The following is a 21,574-nucleotide window of genomic DNA, read 5'->3' on the forward strand; positions in this document are numbered from 1 at the left end:
TGTAGGTGGGACCGAAGCGGAAAAAGTTACCTAGTGTTGCTTTAACTTTTAGTAGCTTTTTGAAAGAATGGTTCGTGAGAACAGGCAGAATTAAATGATGTCAGTGTGCGCTGTGTAAATTCGGAAAAAAAATACAATATATCGTTTTTTTATTGTGCAATATCAACTTTAGTGGTGCCTTTTTATGTTTAATCAATTGTTCAATTGGTTCAATAAAAGTGTGTTAGAAATGATTTCCTTTCGTTTGTTTCAAAATCAACAAGCAATTTGTTGTATTTTAGAAGAATACTAAAATTAGCAAAGGAGTACCTTTTATAATATCTATTTATCGCAAGTAATATCGTTATCGTTTTCACATATTTTCCTCATATCGTGCAGCCCTAATAGAAAATCCAAATGGAGAAAAAAGAGCAAATTGAGAATAAGAAACTCACAGGAAATAGTTACATTATTTGGCTTTATTACCCAACAAGTACCCATGGTGAGATTAAGCAATAGTTGATAGAGAAGAGAAGAAAAAGATAAATTAAAAACAAACTTCCTGTTGAGAGACGGTAACCTTAGAAATAGAGGAAAAGTTGTGCAAAAATAAATCTACAATTAGTCTATAAAAGTGACTATTTCATTAAGTGATTACTTAGGTGCTTACAGTACTGGCTTGGGACCTGCTAAATTAACTTTATTATGTACCCGTGAAGCACAGGTCCCACTATAGACTTTAGATAATTAAAGAGTGAACCTATTTGCTGCTCACAAATTCCTCTCGCCCACCACTGTTGGTAGAAATAGAAGCTTACAGTATATGGCACAGGCTCATTATTATTATTATTATTATTATTATTATTATTAGAATCCCCAAACCGTGATATTTTGTTAAATCTGCTTTTATGAATGTAGGGCTGCAACTAATGATGATTTTGGTCTGTATGTCAGATAATAGTGAAAAACATAATTTTCCAAAAATCCCATGGTGTCTTTAGTTTGTTTTGTCTGACCAACAGTCCAAAACCCATATCTTCATTTCTAGTTTACGGTTCACTGTATTGCAGTAGGCTATACTGTATGTTGTCTTAGGATATAAGGGGCTCCTTAGGTTCTGACTTGTATATACTCTACAGTATACAGGTAACTACACTCTTTTTGTTTTTGTTTTTTCTTTTTTCAACTGAACATGACTCTTAGTTTTACCTAAAAAGCTAAATATTGTTGGATAAATTGAGCCATTTAAAACTTCGAGTACATTTTTAAATAACATATGCAGTGGTAGTATTTTATTTTAGATTGATGCAATCAGTGTTCAGAAGGAAATTGTGAAATTAGTTTTATGCTTTGATCTGATGTTGCTGCACAATGGTTATCTTTTCAGCTTCACAAATTCATATCATGACGCAGTGCATAAATCTGTACATGGATCTTCATTCAATGCTGCCACCTGTCCACATCCATCAGACTCCAGCTCTCCTCCAATAAGCTGTTCCCCGGGGACTGGTGCACGCCCGTGTTGCCATGGAGACACCTCTTAGCCTGGTCCTGCAGAGCTGGATCCTGGATACGGCAATGCTGGGCAGCTAAACTCTGAAAGGGCGTGTTTCCGTTTGTAGCTTATATGCTTGGGCTTCTCTGAAGCATAAGACTCGTGTACGATGCTGACGTGATGACGATACGGGCACCAGAGAGGAAATCAATGAGAATGTCTGGGGGGATTTTTCCTCTCCTTGCACTGTGAAGCAGAGCGACAATTGGTCGTTAATGTTTATTGTATTGTCATCAGGAGTTGAGTGTTTTCCTTCAAAGCAGTGCGGTTTAAGGTTTATTACAGTTTAGGAGGCTTTCATGAGCTGTTTATCATCAAGTTTATTATCACAGATTGTTTTAGATGACAAGAAGCATGTGCCTAAATAGAGTTATTTTCAATAAGAGGCTACACACACAAGTTAGTGAAAATATTGCACAGAACAAGTTCATTTGATTGATTTTTAGTTTGACAGAACATCCAGTGGAAAATCCGATAAACCAGCAGATAATTAGGAGGGAGGATTAAGAGTGAGGTACGACCCAGAGACTGACAGCTGACATCTTGCTGTAGGACGATCCATTGGTTCACCTCTGCTCAGCCATTGATTGGTCTCCGCTCCTGTTGTCTTATCTTTGAGTACATGTGCTGCAGCAGCCTGGGCTAATGAGGGAACAGGCGAGATAGAGACAGACAGAGAAGAATCTGCACTGACATCAGGAGCATGTCCTCGTGAATCCAAAATTGCATTAATCATTAGGGGATTTTAAAAAGAGAACAAAGAAGTGAGGGATTAGTTCAACGACTAGAACTTGTATTATGAGACTCAGTGCGAGGGGCATAGAGAGTGAATTAAGGTCTGGATAAGGGTTGCATTTGTCTGTGTGTCTGCTTTTCATGTGAATTTGGCTCTGCAGTGTAGAGCCCAGATACTGCAGAGCTGAGTTGGGGATTAGGTTAGTAAATTTGGCTCGAAGTGGCTTTTGTCTGGTGTGTGTGTCTACACACTGTATGTGTGTCTTACCGCATGGTGATGTGAGCGCCCAAGGATGTTATTTTCCAATTGTTAAATACCTTCTGAGGCTGGTTATGATTTATAATTTATCCCCATTACATGGAGACATGTAGTTCTTTCCTCCGCACTCACTGCACCAATATCCAAAACACAAAGTGGAATCTGTGCTTGGTACTGATTCATTGAAATACTTACATGCATGCTAAACATGGCTGTAATTATCTGTAGAGAAGGCACACATACTTTACTATCACACCCCACTATATCCAAGATTATATGTTATATTATATGCCTTATTGCCCTGCAGTAAAAATGATCCATCTCTCATCCTGGCTTCCCCTGCTGCCCTCGGGATGCTGTGCAGAAAATCCCTCTCATTCACTGCACTCCAATTATATCTCGACTTCATTGCGTCAAGACGTCACATGGCCCTCTTAAACAGCAGACTTGCAGTAAAATGCTACCCCAATGCAACACCACTTGTGTCCTGAATTGACTTCAGGAGGAGGGGCATGTTTCATTTTTATAAAAATAATGAGTCACGTCTTGTTGTCAGCCCATAAAAGTGTCTGTAATACATCCGACACAATGATATCTTTTTAAGTGCTGAGGAAAAAAGTCAAAAGTCTTTTTTAGTGGGGATCAGTTTGCATCCGTTGGGGAAGTTGTTGACAATGTTTTGCACTCAGCTGCTTTTTGCCTTAGGCAGAGAAAAAAATAAAACTATACAGACCCTGTGAGTTCTGTTAAACAGAGGAACATTACCCTGGTTTGAGCAACAAACACTCACTCAATGTAGATTATAAAATGATTGTAGTTTTTAAAAACTGAGGCTGTATGCTCAAACCACACCTGCAGCATAATCCTTTTCTCTGATGTCCATCTGTATCTTCCAAACGCTTTCCATATTTTTGACAAAATATGGCACACTGCCTCTGTTTAAATTCTCAAGTTTTCCTCTTCTATTGGTCAGAATCAGTCTTTTTCACTCTTTGTTAATTTAAAATGACCAATATAGTAGAATATATATCGATTTGCTCAATGAACAAACAGCATTTCTTTTCAAACTCTGTGAACTAAACTTTTTACAGACACTCCGCAGGAGGTGACTGTTCAGTTCACAAAGGATTTTGGGTGGAGTGCAATTCAAGTAGATGGTTTTCAGTTCATTCAACCTTTGCTAGAAACATCTCTATACTGTGCTTTTACACAGCTGCCTGCCAGTACAAGATTTTGTCTGTGAGGTTCAAAGTTCAGGAATCCCCAACATCCTACTATTGTTTTTCAGAGGTTTTCCTGTGCTGTGAGGACACAAGTGTCCACTGCGGTTCGCTATCAGTTCCTGTCTTTGCATAAGGGAAATTATATTGTGGTATAGTGTACCTGATTCCGCACTATTAAACACTTTTTTCAGAGCAATAAACTGTTGTGCGGACTTTACCTTATTTTGAACATTTACTTTTTTGTCCTGTACAAGCAACTACATGGATGCGCACAACATGTACAACATGTAAGAGACATGTGTCTTTTTTTAAATCATATTGTGGAGCAGGTGTCCAGTGGAAGGGGTAGGGCCCTTTTATAACGATGATATATGGACCCAAGGTCAGGAATGTTAAGTGTCTGCATTAATTTGTTACAGTCTGCTCATGTCAAGGACTGTCTGCTCTCATAATATGTCATATACTGCTGTCATAATGAACCTCAGAGCAGCAGTAATGAACCAGCCTGCATAACTTTTGCAGAAAAAAATATAGAAGATATAATACTGTCTTTCATGTCACATTCATTATCAACCTGTAAGTAAGTGGTCTTGAAGAAGATTTTTTTTTTTTTCTCATTGACTTGGACTCAAACTCTTTGGACTCGGTCTTGACTCGGTCTTGACTAGTTTACACACACACACACACACACACACACACACACACACACACACACACACACACACACACACACACACACACACACACACACACACACACACACACACGATTATCCTTTATCCCAACATACTTACCTCAACTTAATGAATTGTTATAAACGGACTGCATTTTGCTACATGTGGACTTAATCCCATTTGTCTGCACACAACTCCAGTTCAAAAGAAAAACACTTTTGATTCCAGTAGAAGTGCAATACAGCAATACTGCTCCATCATTAGTTCAGTTTTTAGAAATGTTATTGGATTAATGCAACTTTTGGGATTTATTTTTGCTAAACTTTATTGGATGGTTTAGAGGGAAACGTATTGACTTTTATTTAGTCGACATCAAACCGTATCATCAACATATATCAAAGAGTTTTTAAAAGTTTTATATCATTGAATATCACTGAATTGGTAACAAAAGGTTCATATTAAGCTTAATTACATGAGCAAAAATTACTTCAGGCCGAATGTCACAAGGTACTCCCAATGATAGGTTATTATAAAGCTTTAAAGGATAAAATTATCCTTAAGGCAAAGAATGTTGGCCAGTGCTTAATTTGTAAAGTGAGAGGTCCCGGAGCGCAGAGGGGGGGTGGATCCAGCGACTCAAAACGGGGGTTGGAGGTAATGGAACAAAAAAAATTAAAAATTACACTGCCTACGTAGCTTCTCTGACTAAAAAAACCTAAACAATGCTGTGTGTACATCAGGGCAATGTTTATTTTTATTTCAGAACATGCACTGCATCGGTGCGAAATGTAAAAAAATAAAATAAAAAAAAAAATACACTGCAACAATCGTTTTCACAAGCAGCAATTATCCATCGGATTATTAAATTAACCAAAAAAACTACCGTGGTCTGCACATTCTTGATCGGCAGAAACATTTTTTGCTTGTTTGGGATCCAAATGGCCAGCGTATTTGAAATAGTTAAGCAAACTTTGTTGTCTTTTTGATTTTTTTCATTTAGGCGATTCATTTTTCCTGGTGAGACAGGAGGTGCCAGATCCAATAAAAAAAAAAAAAAGGTTCCGGATCCAACGCCGGAGGTGCTGGAACATGTTCCGGCGTGTTCCGGCTCAAATTAAGCCCTGATGTTGGCCTTTATATGCATAATCCCACAAGAGTTTGACTATATTTCAGCTGCTCCAGTCTCATCCCCCCTTTCTCTATCAGCCTTTTTGTCTGAAGCCAACCCCCACCTCCCTTCTCCAAAAAAAAGAAAGAGAAAACAAATGAACACATGGTTTCATCTCTAAATAGAAAGACACTCAGGTCAGCCACAGATAATAGCTGCATGCTTAATCAAGCAACAACATTAGAGTTTTAACTTGCTCACTTTGAAATAGAGGAAACATGTTTTTGGTAGTTTGCCCAAACAATCCCATCTGCGCTGGGAGTACTTAAATCAGTGTAATCAAAAACACTGTTTTGAAATGAATGGGCAGCATCTTCAAATGAGGTATATTACATTGACTGATTTGTTCTTGAACAATGCATGCTCCTAGTTAAATAGTTAAACTGACTGCTAAAAGTCATTTTTCATCCATAAACTCAGTGGCATTTGCATATGTAACTTTATTAAGAGACATATCTGGAACTTTTTCATTCATTTTTATTTATTTTTTTTAAACCAAGAAAATCAGCGCAGCAGAGCTGAAAGTGGGGCAGCCATGTAGCATCCTTGCACAGAGATCTGGGTTCAAAGCCTTGTTACATATCACAAAGGAAGGGAGGTATGAGGTGGTGGGTGTAGACACATTTATACTAATGTTATGTATTATACAGATAGAAATTGAGAGGTCTCTTATATGAAATGTTAATATTTTTAACCACTTAAAAAGCACTTGATTTGTTGGTGGTTTGAACCACTAATCATTCTTGAAAGCAGTTAAGACAATTATGAATATTATCAGAAAGATTTTTTTTATTGAAAGTGTAATAATAGTGCACAGGAAATATGTTGGTGGTGTTCAAAAAGATAAACAATCTTCACTTTTACTTCAGGCCTACATTCACATTCTCCACAACCACAGAGGGGTCCCTCACTTTGTATAAACTGCAGCCAATGAAGCCTCTCAGAGAGCTGGGAGTACTTGGGGAATAATTCTCCAGTTGCTCCTGGTTTCTGAGAGGGAAGGGCACACTACTGGTGTGCATGACCTATTTTTCCAACCGCATCTGTCAAATGCAGAGCTGCAGCTGGTGGTTCAGAGTTCCCTTTTTGTGAAAGACTGTTTTCAAAAGTCTTCCCTGTCACTCCTGCACATAGGTGTCACATTTTCCTGGGGAAATTCTCTCGACTCGCCATTTTTTTCACTTTTTAAGAGAAATAATATAAAACAAAAAAAAAAATGTTGCAAACAGGGAACATAGCTGCATGTTTTGCGAAAGCAAGGCATTCCTGTCGGGAGTAAAGCAGTTAAGTGGTATATCTCCCTGAGCTTTGGTTCAGGGCTCCCACTAAAAACTGTGCTTTAAGTCGTCAGAGCTGGGAAAGAGAGGGAGGCCCCTGATGAAGAGGAGGCTGGGGCGGTTAACCACAGAGCGAAGCATGCCGCTCGAGGCTGAGGCCAGGCGGCACGACATCACAGGGAGAGAAAAGGATCGCCCCCACAACATCAATGTTTCAGTTCAAATGGCAAGCTTCCCTAGAAGTGAAATCCACGAGGAGGGCTTGGCTAACTTAAATTACACCCTCAACAGCATGGAAACACAGTCTGTGTCACTGAAGTGGTTTCGCCATTCAGTCAGCAGTTCATCTGCGTGGCAGAGTGTCACTGCCATGGCTCAGATATCTTTAAAATCCATCCATGATCCTTATTTCTTTAGGGTTATAACTTTCAATAACTCATCAAGGATGTTACAACATGCAGTGACTTACATTTAGGAAGTTCCTTTTTCCATTGCTGCTTTCAAGTGCATTACCATGCCGACCTTTTGAAGACTGAAATAAACACAAACAAGTGTTTAAGGTGGAGGAGAAGCTTGAATGAGCCGGACAAATAAATTCTGCGAAGTGCCTAATGTGATAGATTGTGTACTACTGGCTGATGTTATTGCTTTTAAATGAAGGAATTCAACATTTTCTAAAGAAACCTAAGATGCTCACAATTTCATTTTGTCACCACGCTGTTGGTTTGAAGAAATCCTAAAGATCACAAGAAAAATACTGAAAGCATACAGTACAAGCGCTGTGATGAAACTACTGCTGGATGCGGTGTAATCTGGAATTCTTGTCATTTAATTATACTGCTAGACATGACTCAGGAACTGCACTAAGGCAAATGGGGTTTGTATGTGACAGTAACACGTCTTTAATATGAGATGATCAAACAACATTTTGGTTTCTAATAAAAGATGCTCATTAGTTCAGAAGGTTTCCTTCCTCTTGAGAAGGTACACCACTCATCCTGTTTGCGGTAGCTTCTTTCATCAGGTTGTGTTTCTGTTCTGCAAAATGGGTTTCTCTGTTCTTGAGCAGAGGCATCATTGCTGCTGATGACAGCACTACACAGAGGAATCAGGTTTCTGTTGTGGGTTCCCACTGGCATGAAGGATCTGTCGTCCGTCTGCCTGGCAGCATCAAGTTCCCCTGAAGGAGAAATAAAACTCTTCTACTCGCTCCACATGGGCCTATGAGAGGTCATACACACATGTCACTTTACAGCTTGGCGTGGATCCTCACTGGTCATTCTCACTTACAGCTAGAGGCTTTATGTTGCTGCTGGTCTATAGGAGTGTAATAAAATAGCTTAGAATAACGGCATTTGATTATTAGTAATTGCATACACCAAAATTGTGATATACTGTAGATTGTAGATGATTGGTTTAGCAGCCCTGCTTGACTTGTGTTGAAATGTGTTCCTATGTGACTGTGACATGTTGCATTTTGTGCTATAATGCTTCTCAGATAATGAAAGGCAAGCTCAAGCTCTTCACATATTTCTCATTAAATATTATTATTAGTGCTCACTATATATACAAACTTCCTGTCTTACATGGTAGCTTGATCAAAAATGACTAAATAATCGTAAAGGTGCTACAAATATGATTTTATTTCAATTAATTATTACTGTCACTTAATCATTAGGCAGCATTTGTCTGAGGATTGGCATTTGCTACAGAAGTCATTACACAGCATTTTAGTGCATGTTGAGTCACCATAAGGAAAACCTGCCCAAACTCCTTCATCTTCCTTTAGTCAATCAACATCTAAAACCTGCACAGGCTCAGTAAGTGTCAATGCAGAAACCATCCTTCAACTTGGAATGAGTGTGTGGAAAATTGATACCTGAGAAATACCTTTTAGGGCAAATAATGTAATACACTTCATAATAATGCTTGACATCATCATGACATATTACTTTTGACCTTGTATGCTGTTGTGACAGCAATATAAACAGTTGACTCATACCATTTTTGTTTGGTGTTTTGATGGACAGAGATCCGTAACCAGCTGGTGGAGCAGTTCAAATGCTTGGAGCAACAGTCTGAGTCTCGTATCCAGCTGCTGCAGGACCTGCAGGAGTTCTTCCGCCGCAAAGCAGAGATTGAACTGGAATACTCCCGCAGCTTAGATAAACTGGCCGAGAGGTTCTCCTCCAAGATCCGCAGCTCCAGGGAACACCAACAGTTTAAGTGAGTTTCCCTCTCTGCCATGCAGCAACATTAGCTGCTGCTAACTGTTGCCTGTACAGTGTTTGTGCATTTGAGAGGGCATTGGTTTTGGTTAAGTATCTTTATCTATCCAAAGGAATGTAGTCCCCTGAAAAAACAGAAATGCTCATTTGCATCCTCTCCTATATGCATCAGTAAAGGATCACTGACCTTTACTGTTGTATACTTAATATTTGATTGATGTTCAATTATGCCACATTTGTTAGGAGAAAACTGAATGTGAAAATACAGATTGTATGCAAAGGAATTTGCACTACTTTTTCAGCCCTGAGCAGTGCCTGCAGGCTCTCTCTCAGAACCCAGGGCAAAATAAAGTCCAAAAATGACTCAACGTTGCTCATTAAGCTTATTGCTATTAGCACACTAGTAATTGAAGTGTGACTCAGCAGCATATCAACGTTATTATCTAATCCAAATTTTAACAACTTGACTAAGAATACATTGTTTAGAGAGATTTAAATGAGTAAATCTAGCTGAAACAATAAAAATGATGGGGACATGAATTGGATTTTGAAAAACAAGGGGGCTACTGTATGTCTGTTATTGTCAGCGGAAATTACGGCCTTGTTTGTGTGCTGTTGTTTAAAGCAGCAGCATTTTCACGTTTACCTTTCTTATTGTTTGTAAAGCTACTGTCCCCTTTTCCTTTTAATGTGTATAGGCATCCATGTGCCAAGTGACTTTATCCCTCTCTAAACACTTCACTATTTATAACTTGGCTGTAAGACCCAGCCCTGCTGCTAATCACAGTGCCTTGTTTGATTACAGTGCAGAACTATACAACAAACTACTCCAATATAATTATGTACTGTAAGGCGAATATCTATTATTACAGTCAAGCTCTTTATGACGTCTTCAAAGGTCAGCTGGTTCTGGCAGGATGATGAGGATGCAGTCCATTAAAGAAGTTGAAGTCCATTGAGAAGAAGGCTTTGAGTTAAGCTTTATGCTTTATTATGTTTTAAATGGTGTCCATTACATGGCAGACTCTCATTAAGCTCTACATCAGGCAGAAACATGTGTTTATTAAATGAAAAAACACATCATGATTTCAAGATAGTAACTTATTAGTGAAACTAGTACGGGACCATGCAGTGTTATTGGTAGTATACATGTTTGCTTCATTGTTGGCAAGGTAAACCTTTGTAATTGGAGGGCTAACAGTAAAAGAGACATCACCGTATTATAGAAATGTTATTGACTAACAAGAATGGATTAGCTGTTATAGATTAAAATGGGTGCTCAAAGTATCTACAGTATATTGTACCAAATTATAATGCAATATTATATAATTATAGAACTACACTTAAACGATATACAAATTTTTGAAGGAAAGACTGAGTCTGTTGAAGAGAAAGGTAAAGAATGGTGAAATACAGAAAAGCCTGAATAGACCTTAGCGAGGGAAAACAGTGAATAAGAAAGACCATTGAATGTCATCAGATCACAATCCGCTCACCTGAGCCTTGACCTATTTAGATTTGCAGCTCTTGAAAAACTTAAATGTATGCTGGTGAAAAAAAGAGGGATCGTCTGCACAGAAACCACACTCAACACATTGGTACATGACTCACGCAGGGCATGAAATTAAGTGCTACCGCTCCCTAAATCGAGCACCTCGGGCAAGCAGGGAAGCTTAGTTCAGTCTGGAAACATGACACAAAGCCAGCTTTGATCTGGCAGCAGATCTCAGAGATGAATCTACCCCGAAATATATGTAGTCTAACCCCAGCTCTGATTCCCGCAAATAGAAACAGCAGGATAGCATTCCTTAAATGTATATATTTGGAATCCTGAAATGTGTATTGTGTCATCATGTGTAGTATGAAAAGGTCTGTCTAACTCTGAAATGCTCACTGGTCTGCTGCTTGACTAAATGTTATTAATAGCTTGCTCAAATGAAAACAAAACATGGATATTCAAGGCTCCTGCTCAGGTGTGAAATCTTTTTTGTTTTTGGACTAACACAGAAAATACAGTTTGTTTGTTTGTATATTTTGGATCCCCATTAGCTTCAGCATAAGCTAAACGCTATTCTTCCTGGGGTCCTACAATCTGTCGTGTGACAATACAATTTACGACATCACATTACACACCATACACACAGACATTACTTCACATTACACAATATTTGAAAATACAAATCATATTAAAATTTTACAGTTAACACAATTAATAAAAAAAAGAAAAGACATTACCTTACTCTGAATAAATCTGTTTTAAGAGATAAGATAAAAAGCTCTATAACAGACTCTCTCTAAATCACTTAAGAAATATTACCTTCAAAGAAATTTCAATATCTAATACTGTATTACATATTGAAATTTCTTTGAAGGTAATATTTCTTAAGTGATTTTTTTGCAACCATACTGAGTGTTTCGTTGTTCGATAGTATTTGGGAGACCGTTCTATTCACACATTGTTCTGTACCTGTACAGTAAATGCTGTAAATAATACAGTAATGTAAAACAAAACACCTGTATGTTTTTCAGTAAATACAGTAAATGACAACACAATTAATACATTTAATTGGGCAGTAATGCAAACTGCTGCATTTGCATAGATGGTACGGTAACATAATGCACAACATGCATAGTGTATCCACACAGTACCTTTCTGCTCATATTTGACAGTTTGGACAATAGAGCTTTCCTAAGGTGATAATTGATCATATGATCCACAAAAACAGATCATCAAAACAGAATTAAGTATCATTTATACATGCCAACCAAGTGCGTTACAGTTATTTTTACAAACTGAAAGTTTGGGTACATGACTGTCATATGCATTTCATTGTGCCTTCTGTTCCTCATTGGTAAACAAGATAACTGTCAGCAAATTAAAAGTACTTTTATTTGAGTTGGGCTTATTGACACTCTTGATACAGAATAAGATCATGTAGAAGTGTGTAGATATGTACACATACTGTATTTAGGAGAGCAGTGTGTGTGAAGTGAATGCAGATTTGACTGGATAATTGAGTCCAGATGTGTTATAGGAGGTGTGCATCACTGTGGCGTCTAAGACTTGGCTGATAGTAGACAGAACTGTGCTGCTGCTGCTGCTGCTTCTGTGACACAGTGGCTTACCCTTTGGACTACAGTTGATCCTATCCACATAGTAAGGGACAGGTGTTGGAAATAAACCCCTAATCCTCAAGACACATGTTCTAATAATATTACACTTTACACTGCCTAGATCATGGCAGACTTAAAAGCCAGAAGTCAACAAGTGTCTCAGTGCGGTGTCTTGACAAAAGGCCACCAATGCATAAACTCCCATCAAAAACACAGAAAAAAACATTTGAAGTCTCTTTATTTTGTGAACATACTTAATTAATTTTTCATCTATGAAATTGTCATCTAAATGTCATCTATGATATATCAAATCTGAACTATCCTTTTCCCGACCCCTTCATTGCAGTAAAAGTTATGCTCTGTAAACTCTGCATTGTACTGCAGAAAAGTACTTCAGAAGCAGCCTAGTATCATGTGCCTACTTATACCTTTTATGTTTTCAAGGAGCAGTCAAAACAGAGCAGTGCAATAGAGTCATTTTGACCAGGACAGACATCCATATGTGCTGGATTACAGCCTTTAGTCTGTTGGCTGAACCCTCCCAGTGCAGATTCATTAGCAAGCTGAATGCCACAGTGATTTACAGATACTGCAGCTACAGCTGCACGGCAGCAACCCGACCAAGGATCATTGTGCTCTTCCACTTTACCTCACTTGTCACAGTGAAAAGACACACCAAAGGGTTACTGAGCTGCCCTATACTGCAGTTGCTGTGCCAGATAGTGCAAAACTTCCTTTATCTTACTGTTTCACAGTTCCTGAGAAACAACAGCTAACTTGATTATATTTATGGAGCAGACTTTTTTGAGGGCATATCATGGATTGGATTTATAACATACACCATCAAATTAGAGTGGATGGGTTTCATCCGTCTATCATACAGACATATTCAGAAGTAACATAGCACCATTAAAAAGGCAACTCTTGCAATATTGATATGGAGAATAACCTGTCTGGGAGAGATAAGACAGGGCTTGTAGTGATGTGATGTGTGTGTGTGTGTGTGTGTGTGTGTGTGTGTGTGTGTGTGTGTGTGTGTGTGTGTGTGTATCCAGGCAATTGGTTTGGGAGCAACTGGGGGAGAATATTGCTTGGTATTTTTACAGCGCCAGATCTTTGCACTACATACATACATACTAGTATATGTGAGTTATTTTAGTTTTGAAACTGCTTTTGGTAATTTTCAAGTGATGTCTCTGTTCATTTCATGGTCACCAGCTTTAAAAATGAATCGACGTGTTTCTTTTAACAACGTTTAAGTGTCCAGAACACAGTTGTCTTTAAAGAGCCACTATGATAAAGAGTGATGCAATGCTTTTGTTATGATATAATTATGATGAATGATGTCTACTGCATAGTACCATATGCTTTAATGGTGCTTTGTGCATTGGCAGCATTCTACAGCTATAGTTTTAGTCCCATTTTGTGTAACTATGTAGTTGAAGCATGGCGGCTCTCAGGAGCTCCTAGGGGCAAAGGGTAAAGGTTCAACTATATCTCTTTAGGCTTGGTTTGTTTGAACACAGCAGTCCATTCCCTGCTTTTGTCAGGTTGACAAGTCCAGCTGGTGGAAGTCAGTATGTACAACATCAATAGATTAACTGGTTTGCAGTTTGTTTTTCAGATCTTGTCAAACCCTTTATTGACGCTGCACTGTACTCTGCTCTGCTCTGGCCCCTGTGTCTGTGCAGCTGTGCATTATTAAATGTTGGCAGTGTGTCTGCTCACAAAAAAAAGAAATTCTACATGATGTGCAGATCTGCGCTGTGGCATATTGAAGCCCTGCTTGAAAACTGAGGCAAATCAAATTTAAATGGCAAAGCTGGCTGCATGTGCCCACGTGCCCCTTGTCTTTTGAAACTGTGTTTGGCTCCTTTTCCTTGGCTGTTTCATTGATAAGCAGCATGCAGGCAGTGTAGAGGAGATTAAAGGCCTTCACAGAGCCTAGTCCTGGTTTGATAAATACACACTTCCTTCTGGAAATCCTGGCTCAGACACATCATAGGCCCTGGGTGATTAGATGGTGGCATCCAGTGCAGCCATGCTCAAAGCACATGCGCTGTTCTATATAATGCTTACTCATTCAGGGTATGCACACTATGGAAACAGTTTGCCATCAATTAATCCTTGAATCAAAGGATTATTTCAATATTCTTCAACCATACAGTACATTCTTTCTTTGTTTCTGAATTCACTTCAACTGTCTCTGTTTATGATCTTCTTCATGCTACTTAATGCATTCACAGATTATACGGCATGTGTGTGTCTGCCTCAGAGAGACAGTGATGCACTGCAGAACCTGTAAAAACCATGGAGACAGCCAGGCAGTGCTTTTCAGGATGAGACAGATGTAATAGGAGGCCATAAAGCTGCACTCGTCTCTCCTCCTCTTCCTTCTGCCTTCTCTAGAGACTCTCAGAGCTCATTGCTTGCCTTCTGCATGTTAATGATATCCTGTGAATAAATACAGAGGGCATTGAGCCATCCAAAACCAACCCTTTTGAAGCCCTCTAGATTAATTGAACCGCATGCTCTCGACTGATACTCAGCCTTTTCACGGGAAATCAGCGAGGAGAAGTAGGTACAGAGTAGAGATGAATGAGTTTTGCTGCATGCTGAAGTCGATCCTTTGTGATGGATAGGCCCTCTGTATAAGAGCTGGTATAGAAAAGGTAGTGTCTCTTTCCCATAAAACAAGTCGAGGAGCTACATTTATTACTGTGTTAAAATGCTCCCAGAGATGCTGCTGGTACACAGGCCTAATTACCAACCTTCTGCCTCTAATTCCTGTAAAATGAAAACAGCAACTGGGGAAAAGAGATCTTGTGTCCTTTGTCTGTTTCACTCTTCGAGGCTTTAACCCTGAGCATTAATATATATATATATATATATATATATATATACTCATATACTCACTTTTTTAGATCCTTGTTTCTTTCCTTCCTTTCCATCCTTAAATTTTGATAGTTTTGGTCATCCTCCTGACTTTTCATTTCATTCATTTTCGGGTTTTTTTACCATTTTAATTGGTCTGCTACTTTGGTTTATGACGAAAAACCGGTGTTTGCTGGTCTAAACTAATTACATTCCCATCACCCTCAGCTATGCTAATCAGCAAATGTCAGCATGCTAACACTAAGATGATGCACATGATAAATATTAAATCGGCTAAACATCAGCATGTTAGCATTGTTATTGTGAGCATGTTAGCATTCTGCATATTGGCATTTAGCTCAAAGCACCGCTAACCTAACACAGGTGCTAGCATGTCTCTTAGTTCTGTTGGATGCATTATGAACATAATTCTTTTTTTTACCTATAAATTGCTGGCGAACAAATACTTTTAAGGCCTTTATGTTCCAAAATTGTATATTAAATTCCAAAATTATCGCTGTGGCATAAAAATAAATATCCTCGTACTCTAGTCAAGTAAAACACCTCATAATCTAAAAGGAAAGAGTAATTTAAGCAGCAGATTTAGCAACAGTGTTACATTTGGGACTACAGGTCCACAACCACGTTTAACCATCAGAAAAAGGCCAAGGATTTACCTGAAAAGAGCGGAAAGCTGAAGATGCTAAAGAAGGAACTAAAATGGGAGCCCGGTTGTGCTTAGGGATGTGATGAAGCATCTCTGATCACTTTTAGGGATTAGCGGAGAGTATGGCGCTTGCTTCCTAAACCTCTCAACTGCAATTATACACAGAGGAGCTGCGTCCCTTACAGGCAGATAGGTCAGTCAAGCAGAACTGGTACAAAATGAGGGATGGTGAGACAGTAGAAATAGGCCATCCCAGAGGAGCGACGGAGAATATGCTCTACATCAGGGCCACTATTGTTAGTAAAACCTAAACCCTACCCATCCTTTGAGTAGTCTGTCAGTCGGGTTCAACTCATTTAGATATGGCAAATTAATGTTCAATTTAATCATTTTATTATTACCTCTTGATTGCAAGACTGAAATGTGGTGTGAATTTATGCTTGGATGTTCTCTGCTCTTTCAAATTACCGTTACGTTTCTGTAATAGCAAATTAATTGACTCACTTTTCAGACAAAGTGCGTCTCAGGACACCATTCTCAATCTAACGTTGACTAACGATGCAGACCCTGTAATAAGTGGACAGATGAAGTTTTTGACAGCCTGTTTTCTGCACGGCACTGATGTCATGAGAACAATGTGCTGATGTTTGTGTCCTGTCAGCTTGGTGTAAGTTCGTTTAGGGGCAGAGTTAAAGGTGCAATATGTAATATTGTATGTAATACTGGCAGCTAGCGGTTAAAATTGTTACTGCACTACCAATTCAAAATACTGGAGAGTCGTCTCCCCCGCCCCCTCCTGCCCAGACTCGAAGTTCACGGGGGTTGCCAGGCTCAGACCGCAGCATTCACAACAATGTTGCTAGACGCTTTTCTCACATAGCCAGACATTACTCCACAGCACGGCGGAGTAGCTAACGGTAGACGCTGGCCATATTGACAGTCATAAAAGCCCGTGCTCATGCTGAGCTCTGTAACCAACTGACAGACACACTTTTTCGGCTTAAAATGACAGTATGAACCGCTAAAAACACAACAACCTCATTGTCCTCTCCACACGCCAGTCAGGCACACTTCCTTGGCTTAGAATTACAATACGAAACGCTAAAAATACCACTACCTTGCCGACGGAACACACTTCATTGGCTTAGAATTACGGCAACAATCGCTAAACACACTGCAAACTCACAGTCCTCTCTTTCCGATTTACAGCCCCCCTCTTGTGGCTTAAAATAACTCACCGTTGTCGGCTCCAGCCGCTAAACTACACGTTGTAAACAGCCATGGGCTGCAGGCCTGGTTCTCCCGGTAACGTTAACAGTTAGCAGGGTTAGCATGGCGGCGTTAGCCAGGACCAGTCGGGATCACTTTACTGGCTGTCTCAATTGTTTTTGCGAGTAACCAACTCGGGTACTCTAGCTATATAATTCAATATGAGTACACAAATGTTGAAATGACAAAAAATGCCCGTCTCTAGTAGCTGTGATAAATTAGCCTGAAGCTAATGCTTACCTGTTCAGGAGAAAATAAGCCAACTCTGCGTCCTTTTGGGATCTAAGCTGTCTCCATCTTTCAAATACATCTCCAATATTTACCAGGGGGTTGTTACGTCTCTGGTCACGCAACTGTTAGAAACATGTTGTTTTCTTTTTTTATGTCATGTAGAAATCTATCTCCGTTGATCCTGTTCATTTGTTTGCTGCTTTCATGGCTGTACTACCGTTACAGATCAACATCAACACACAGATCAAAACATAAACATAAATTCTGTCACGGAATGTAAATTTCAAAAAGAAAAAATACTGACATTAGCATTGTTGTCAGAAAAGATAGTATTTCAGTTTAACATGTTTCCTTAATATCTGATGAGGCATTGGTGTCATTTTTGGATTTATTACAGTACAAATATTACATATTGGACCTTTAAGTAAAGGAATAATCGGAGAAGCACTCTGGAGTAGACAGATATCAACTTCATTAGATGTGATTAGCATTATGGAAGCTCTCTAAAGGAGGGCTCTTTGATGTTGGTGCTGCTCATTTCTTTTTTCTGTGCCACAGTGAAACCCTATCCCCCACCCTGCTCTGCCTCTCTCCCTCCTTTGCTCTCATTTCCCCCTCTCTCGCTCTCTTTGTCTCCTCCTCTGGGTTGGATGATTGATTAGATAGTATCCAGACAAGGTATGGGTTTGAAGGGATTGTGTTTGTGTGTGTCTGGTTCGATGGCTATGTGCCTTGGTCTTTTCTATTTGAAATCACCAGAGGCGGAGACAGTTTAAACTGATTATGCAGCGATCGGGGCCCATGACTCTCTAGATCATTATGGTCAGCAGCCTTATACATCTACAACAAGTTGATGCCTTACTAGACCGAAGCATTTTGGAGTGTGCTGAAAGACATACACCAGAAAAGAACAGAACAGAGGAAACATTGTGGTTTCCTTCTTTCTTTCCTATCCCAACACAGTGTCTTCTTTCAGCAGATCATATTTGTAGCTATATTGTTTCCAATAACTTCAAATACTTTTATCTTTAGCCAAAAATATTATGACTGCATATAAAACACCATAGTGCATTATTTAGTCTTGTTTTGGACTCACTTATTATTGCTATTCTTCCAATAACCATTTAAGTATTGGAAAATAAATCATTCCATATATTTTGAGCAGCATGGCTCTTGTGATGGCAACGTTAGGTAGGCGGACTGTCGGCCCACCACTTTGGTCTAGACTGGAATATCTCAACAACCATGAAATCCTGTACAGTCATTCATGGGTAAAAGAGATCTTGTGTCCTTTGTCTGTTTCTCTCTTCAAGGCTTTAACCCTGAACATGAATATACCTGGCCACTTCCAGACCTTCCAGACAGAGTTTTTCTGCTTATCAACCTTTTAAATGTTTTTTAAACTGTCAAATTCACTATTTTGTTCTAGACTGAAATATCTCAACGACTATTAAATGGATTACCATGATAGTTTGTATAGGCATTCATGGTCCCCAGAAGATGAATCCTACTCTCTTTTTTTTCCTTCAGTTTTTTAGTGAATGTCTCAACAACTATTGGATGGATTATCAGGAATTTTGGTACAGCCATTCATCACCCCACAGGATGAATTGTAATAACTTTGGTGCTGGTTTCTTAACATTTCATCAACACCACCACAAATTCAAATCTTGACTTTCTCCAGTACATGCAAAATGAATGACATTCCCATCAGCCTCAGCTGTGTGCATGCTAACTCACTATAATAACATAGTAAACATGGTTAACATTACAACATGCTACACATCGGAATCCTAGCATTGTCATTGTGAGCACGGTCAAAGCACTGCTGTGCCTAAGTTCAGCCTCACAGAGTTGTTAGCGTGGCTGTTGACTCATAGTTCTGTTTAAACTTGGATTATGCTGATTATTTAAATTCACTACCACCTGTCTGTATTGTAACAATCCTGCATTTGTTTTGGTTTTTTTTTATTAGAAAAGACCAGCACCTCCTGTCCTCAGTAAACTGCTGGTACCTGGTGCTGAACCAGACAAGGCGAGAGAGCCGTGACCATGCCACCCTCAGCGACCTCTACACCAACAATGTCATCGCCCGCTTGGCCCAGATCAGCGAGGACATCATCCGCCTGTTTAAGAAGGTCAGTGAGACTATCATCTTTGTTTAATACCGTCTTATCACCACAGTGCACACAATTTCAGAGTTAGAAGGACAATAGAAATACCAAGCAATTTGCTGAGGAAAGTGTTTTCATCTCTCTTTATTGTAAACTCTGGGTCTCGTTGTCAGGCCTTGGTGTTGCTATAACGTTGAACTTGCAAGGTATGAATTTGCAACAGCTAAAATAAAAGCTACTCGGCTTCAGTTTACTAACTGATGGAAGCCCAAAAAATTCTGGTTGCTATGAGCTCTGTCTCAGCGCAGAGTAGAAGGTGTATGAGATCTGTCTGGCAAAACAGCATGGGGAAAAGTGAAGCCCAGAAACTCCTCGTCCAACACCCTGCAGCCCCTACAAGTGTGAGCAACATCTGGCTCACTGTCAGCACATAGCAGAGATGACTGAGGTCTTATCCAAACATCAGAACCCTGTTTTCACCTTGCAGGCCCTCCTGTATGTGAGCTGCACTCTGCTTACTAGGCTCCATTCAGATATTAGTGTGTGTGTGTGTGTGTGTGTGTGTGTGTGTGTGTGTGTGTGTGTGTGTGTGGATGACAGTGCAGTGTTTGTCTAGCCTGACAAGTCAGACCCATATCAAGATGTTGGGTCTGTGAACTCACCATTGATGGAGCTCAATCCGAGGGGCGGGATAAACGGATGTCTTTCAAATTCCCTCTGCACGCAATAGGATAGCGCTACAACCAGGCAGAGCAACGAAGAAGGTAGCAAAGCTAGTTGATAAATTAAACTTTTGCTGTATCCGAGCGGCAAAACTCTTTTGAAGCCAGGTGCCCTCAAGTAGCTTTTTCGATATTTAAAAGAATGAATGGATGGCTCTGCTGCTGCCGACATATTGGGATGCAATAAATAATGCATCAAAACGTCATGGAGCTCTGCAGAAAATTAAAAATGTTAAACAGAAACGAGTAAAAGAGCTTTGGATATGACAAGGTGATCAAGGGCAAAAAGCTGTTGACAAAAACTTGATCAAGGGCTTGTTTAGCATATAAATGACAAACTGTGACCTATAGTGGGAATGTATCATATTGTATCATATTACAGAAATTATATCTTGTGTTTATTTGTGATGTGAAGATCATGTTATGATACCATACATGTATAGATGGTATTCTATTCTCCTCCAGTCTCAAATAATGCAATTACTACAGGAGTGGCAAATGTGAATGTACAGACGGCACAGTTTCTGTTACCATTCTCAATATAAATTAATTGCAAAGACAATCTATTAATACATAAATTACAGCCAGTCCATGTATACTAACGTGCGTTTCTATTTCTAAGGACTTTTACAATCTGACCTGCCACAGCTCTTACAGTATGTTGCATCACAGTGGTTTACTCGCTGGTTGAACCCTTCTGCTCTCCCTGAGCCTCTGCGGTACAGGCTGCAGTCTGTCTCACTTCAGAGCAACTGATGCATACAGATGCCGTTCACCAGCTGCTGAAGCCCTCTGAGGACATTCCCCATTTATCACATTCAGTCCAGCGCAGTGCGTTTGAATAGGACTTAATGCCTGCACTCCAGATACAAACAAAATAAAAAGATAAAATCCCTCCTGTATTACTAATGTTATTACTCTTCTGGGTACATTTCATAATCTAATTTATTAAAGAACTGTTGGAGCAAGATTTTGTTTGATGAGGTTTTCCCAGTTTGATGATTAGTTAAGTTTCTAACTCACCAGTAGCAAGTTCTTTCAAGCACAGATAGCAGAGCAGGGTGTGGACAAATATGGGGTGTTATTGATCTTACAGAAAATTATACTCATGATTCATATCTGAGATGACCATTATGCATCTTGATGGGTCAATATCATACACTGTTTCGGGTGCACCAGAATAAGTCAGCTTTTGACACACTTACTGTAAAAGAACCGCCTTATTGCCTTATTTAAAAACACATGACACACTGCACACTTTAATATGCAGCATGCGAGCCATCAGCTATTGTTAGCGGCATACCAACAGCCCACCTATCTAACCTAATTAGCTGCATGTCATTTTGTCAAACCTTTCACTTTCTACTGAGTTCTTCCTTTCCCTTCCATCACCTGTAAAGACCTTTAAGATCTGACTTTTGTTTTGCCAAAATGCAGTGCATTTCAGATTACTAAATCACACTTTACAGCAACCAGGCTTTGTGA

At 39.4% G+C, this 21,574-nt stretch overlaps 1 protein-coding gene across 2 annotated transcripts in view; it reads left to right on the forward strand.

Moving 5' to 3' along the window:
- The window catches only part of srgap3 (SLIT-ROBO Rho GTPase activating protein 3), a 60,572-nt gene that overhangs the window by 8,538 nt on the left and 30,460 nt on the right, over nucleotides 1-21,574 (forward strand). For both annotated transcript variants that reach the window (XM_028576400.1, XM_028576401.1), the window contains exons 2-3: nucleotides 8,901-9,096; nucleotides 19,229-19,391. In XM_028576400.1, coding sequence (XP_028432201.1) covers nucleotides 8,901-9,096; nucleotides 19,229-19,391 — 359 coding nt within the window. The remainder of the gene's footprint in view (nucleotides 1-8,900; nucleotides 9,097-19,228; nucleotides 19,392-21,574) is intronic.

Source organism: Perca flavescens, chromosome 4 (genome assembly GCF_004354835.1).
Source record: "Perca flavescens isolate YP-PL-M2 chromosome 4, PFLA_1.0, whole genome shotgun sequence".
Classification (NCBI taxonomy): Eukaryota; Metazoa; Chordata; class Actinopteri; order Perciformes; family Percidae; genus Perca; species Perca flavescens.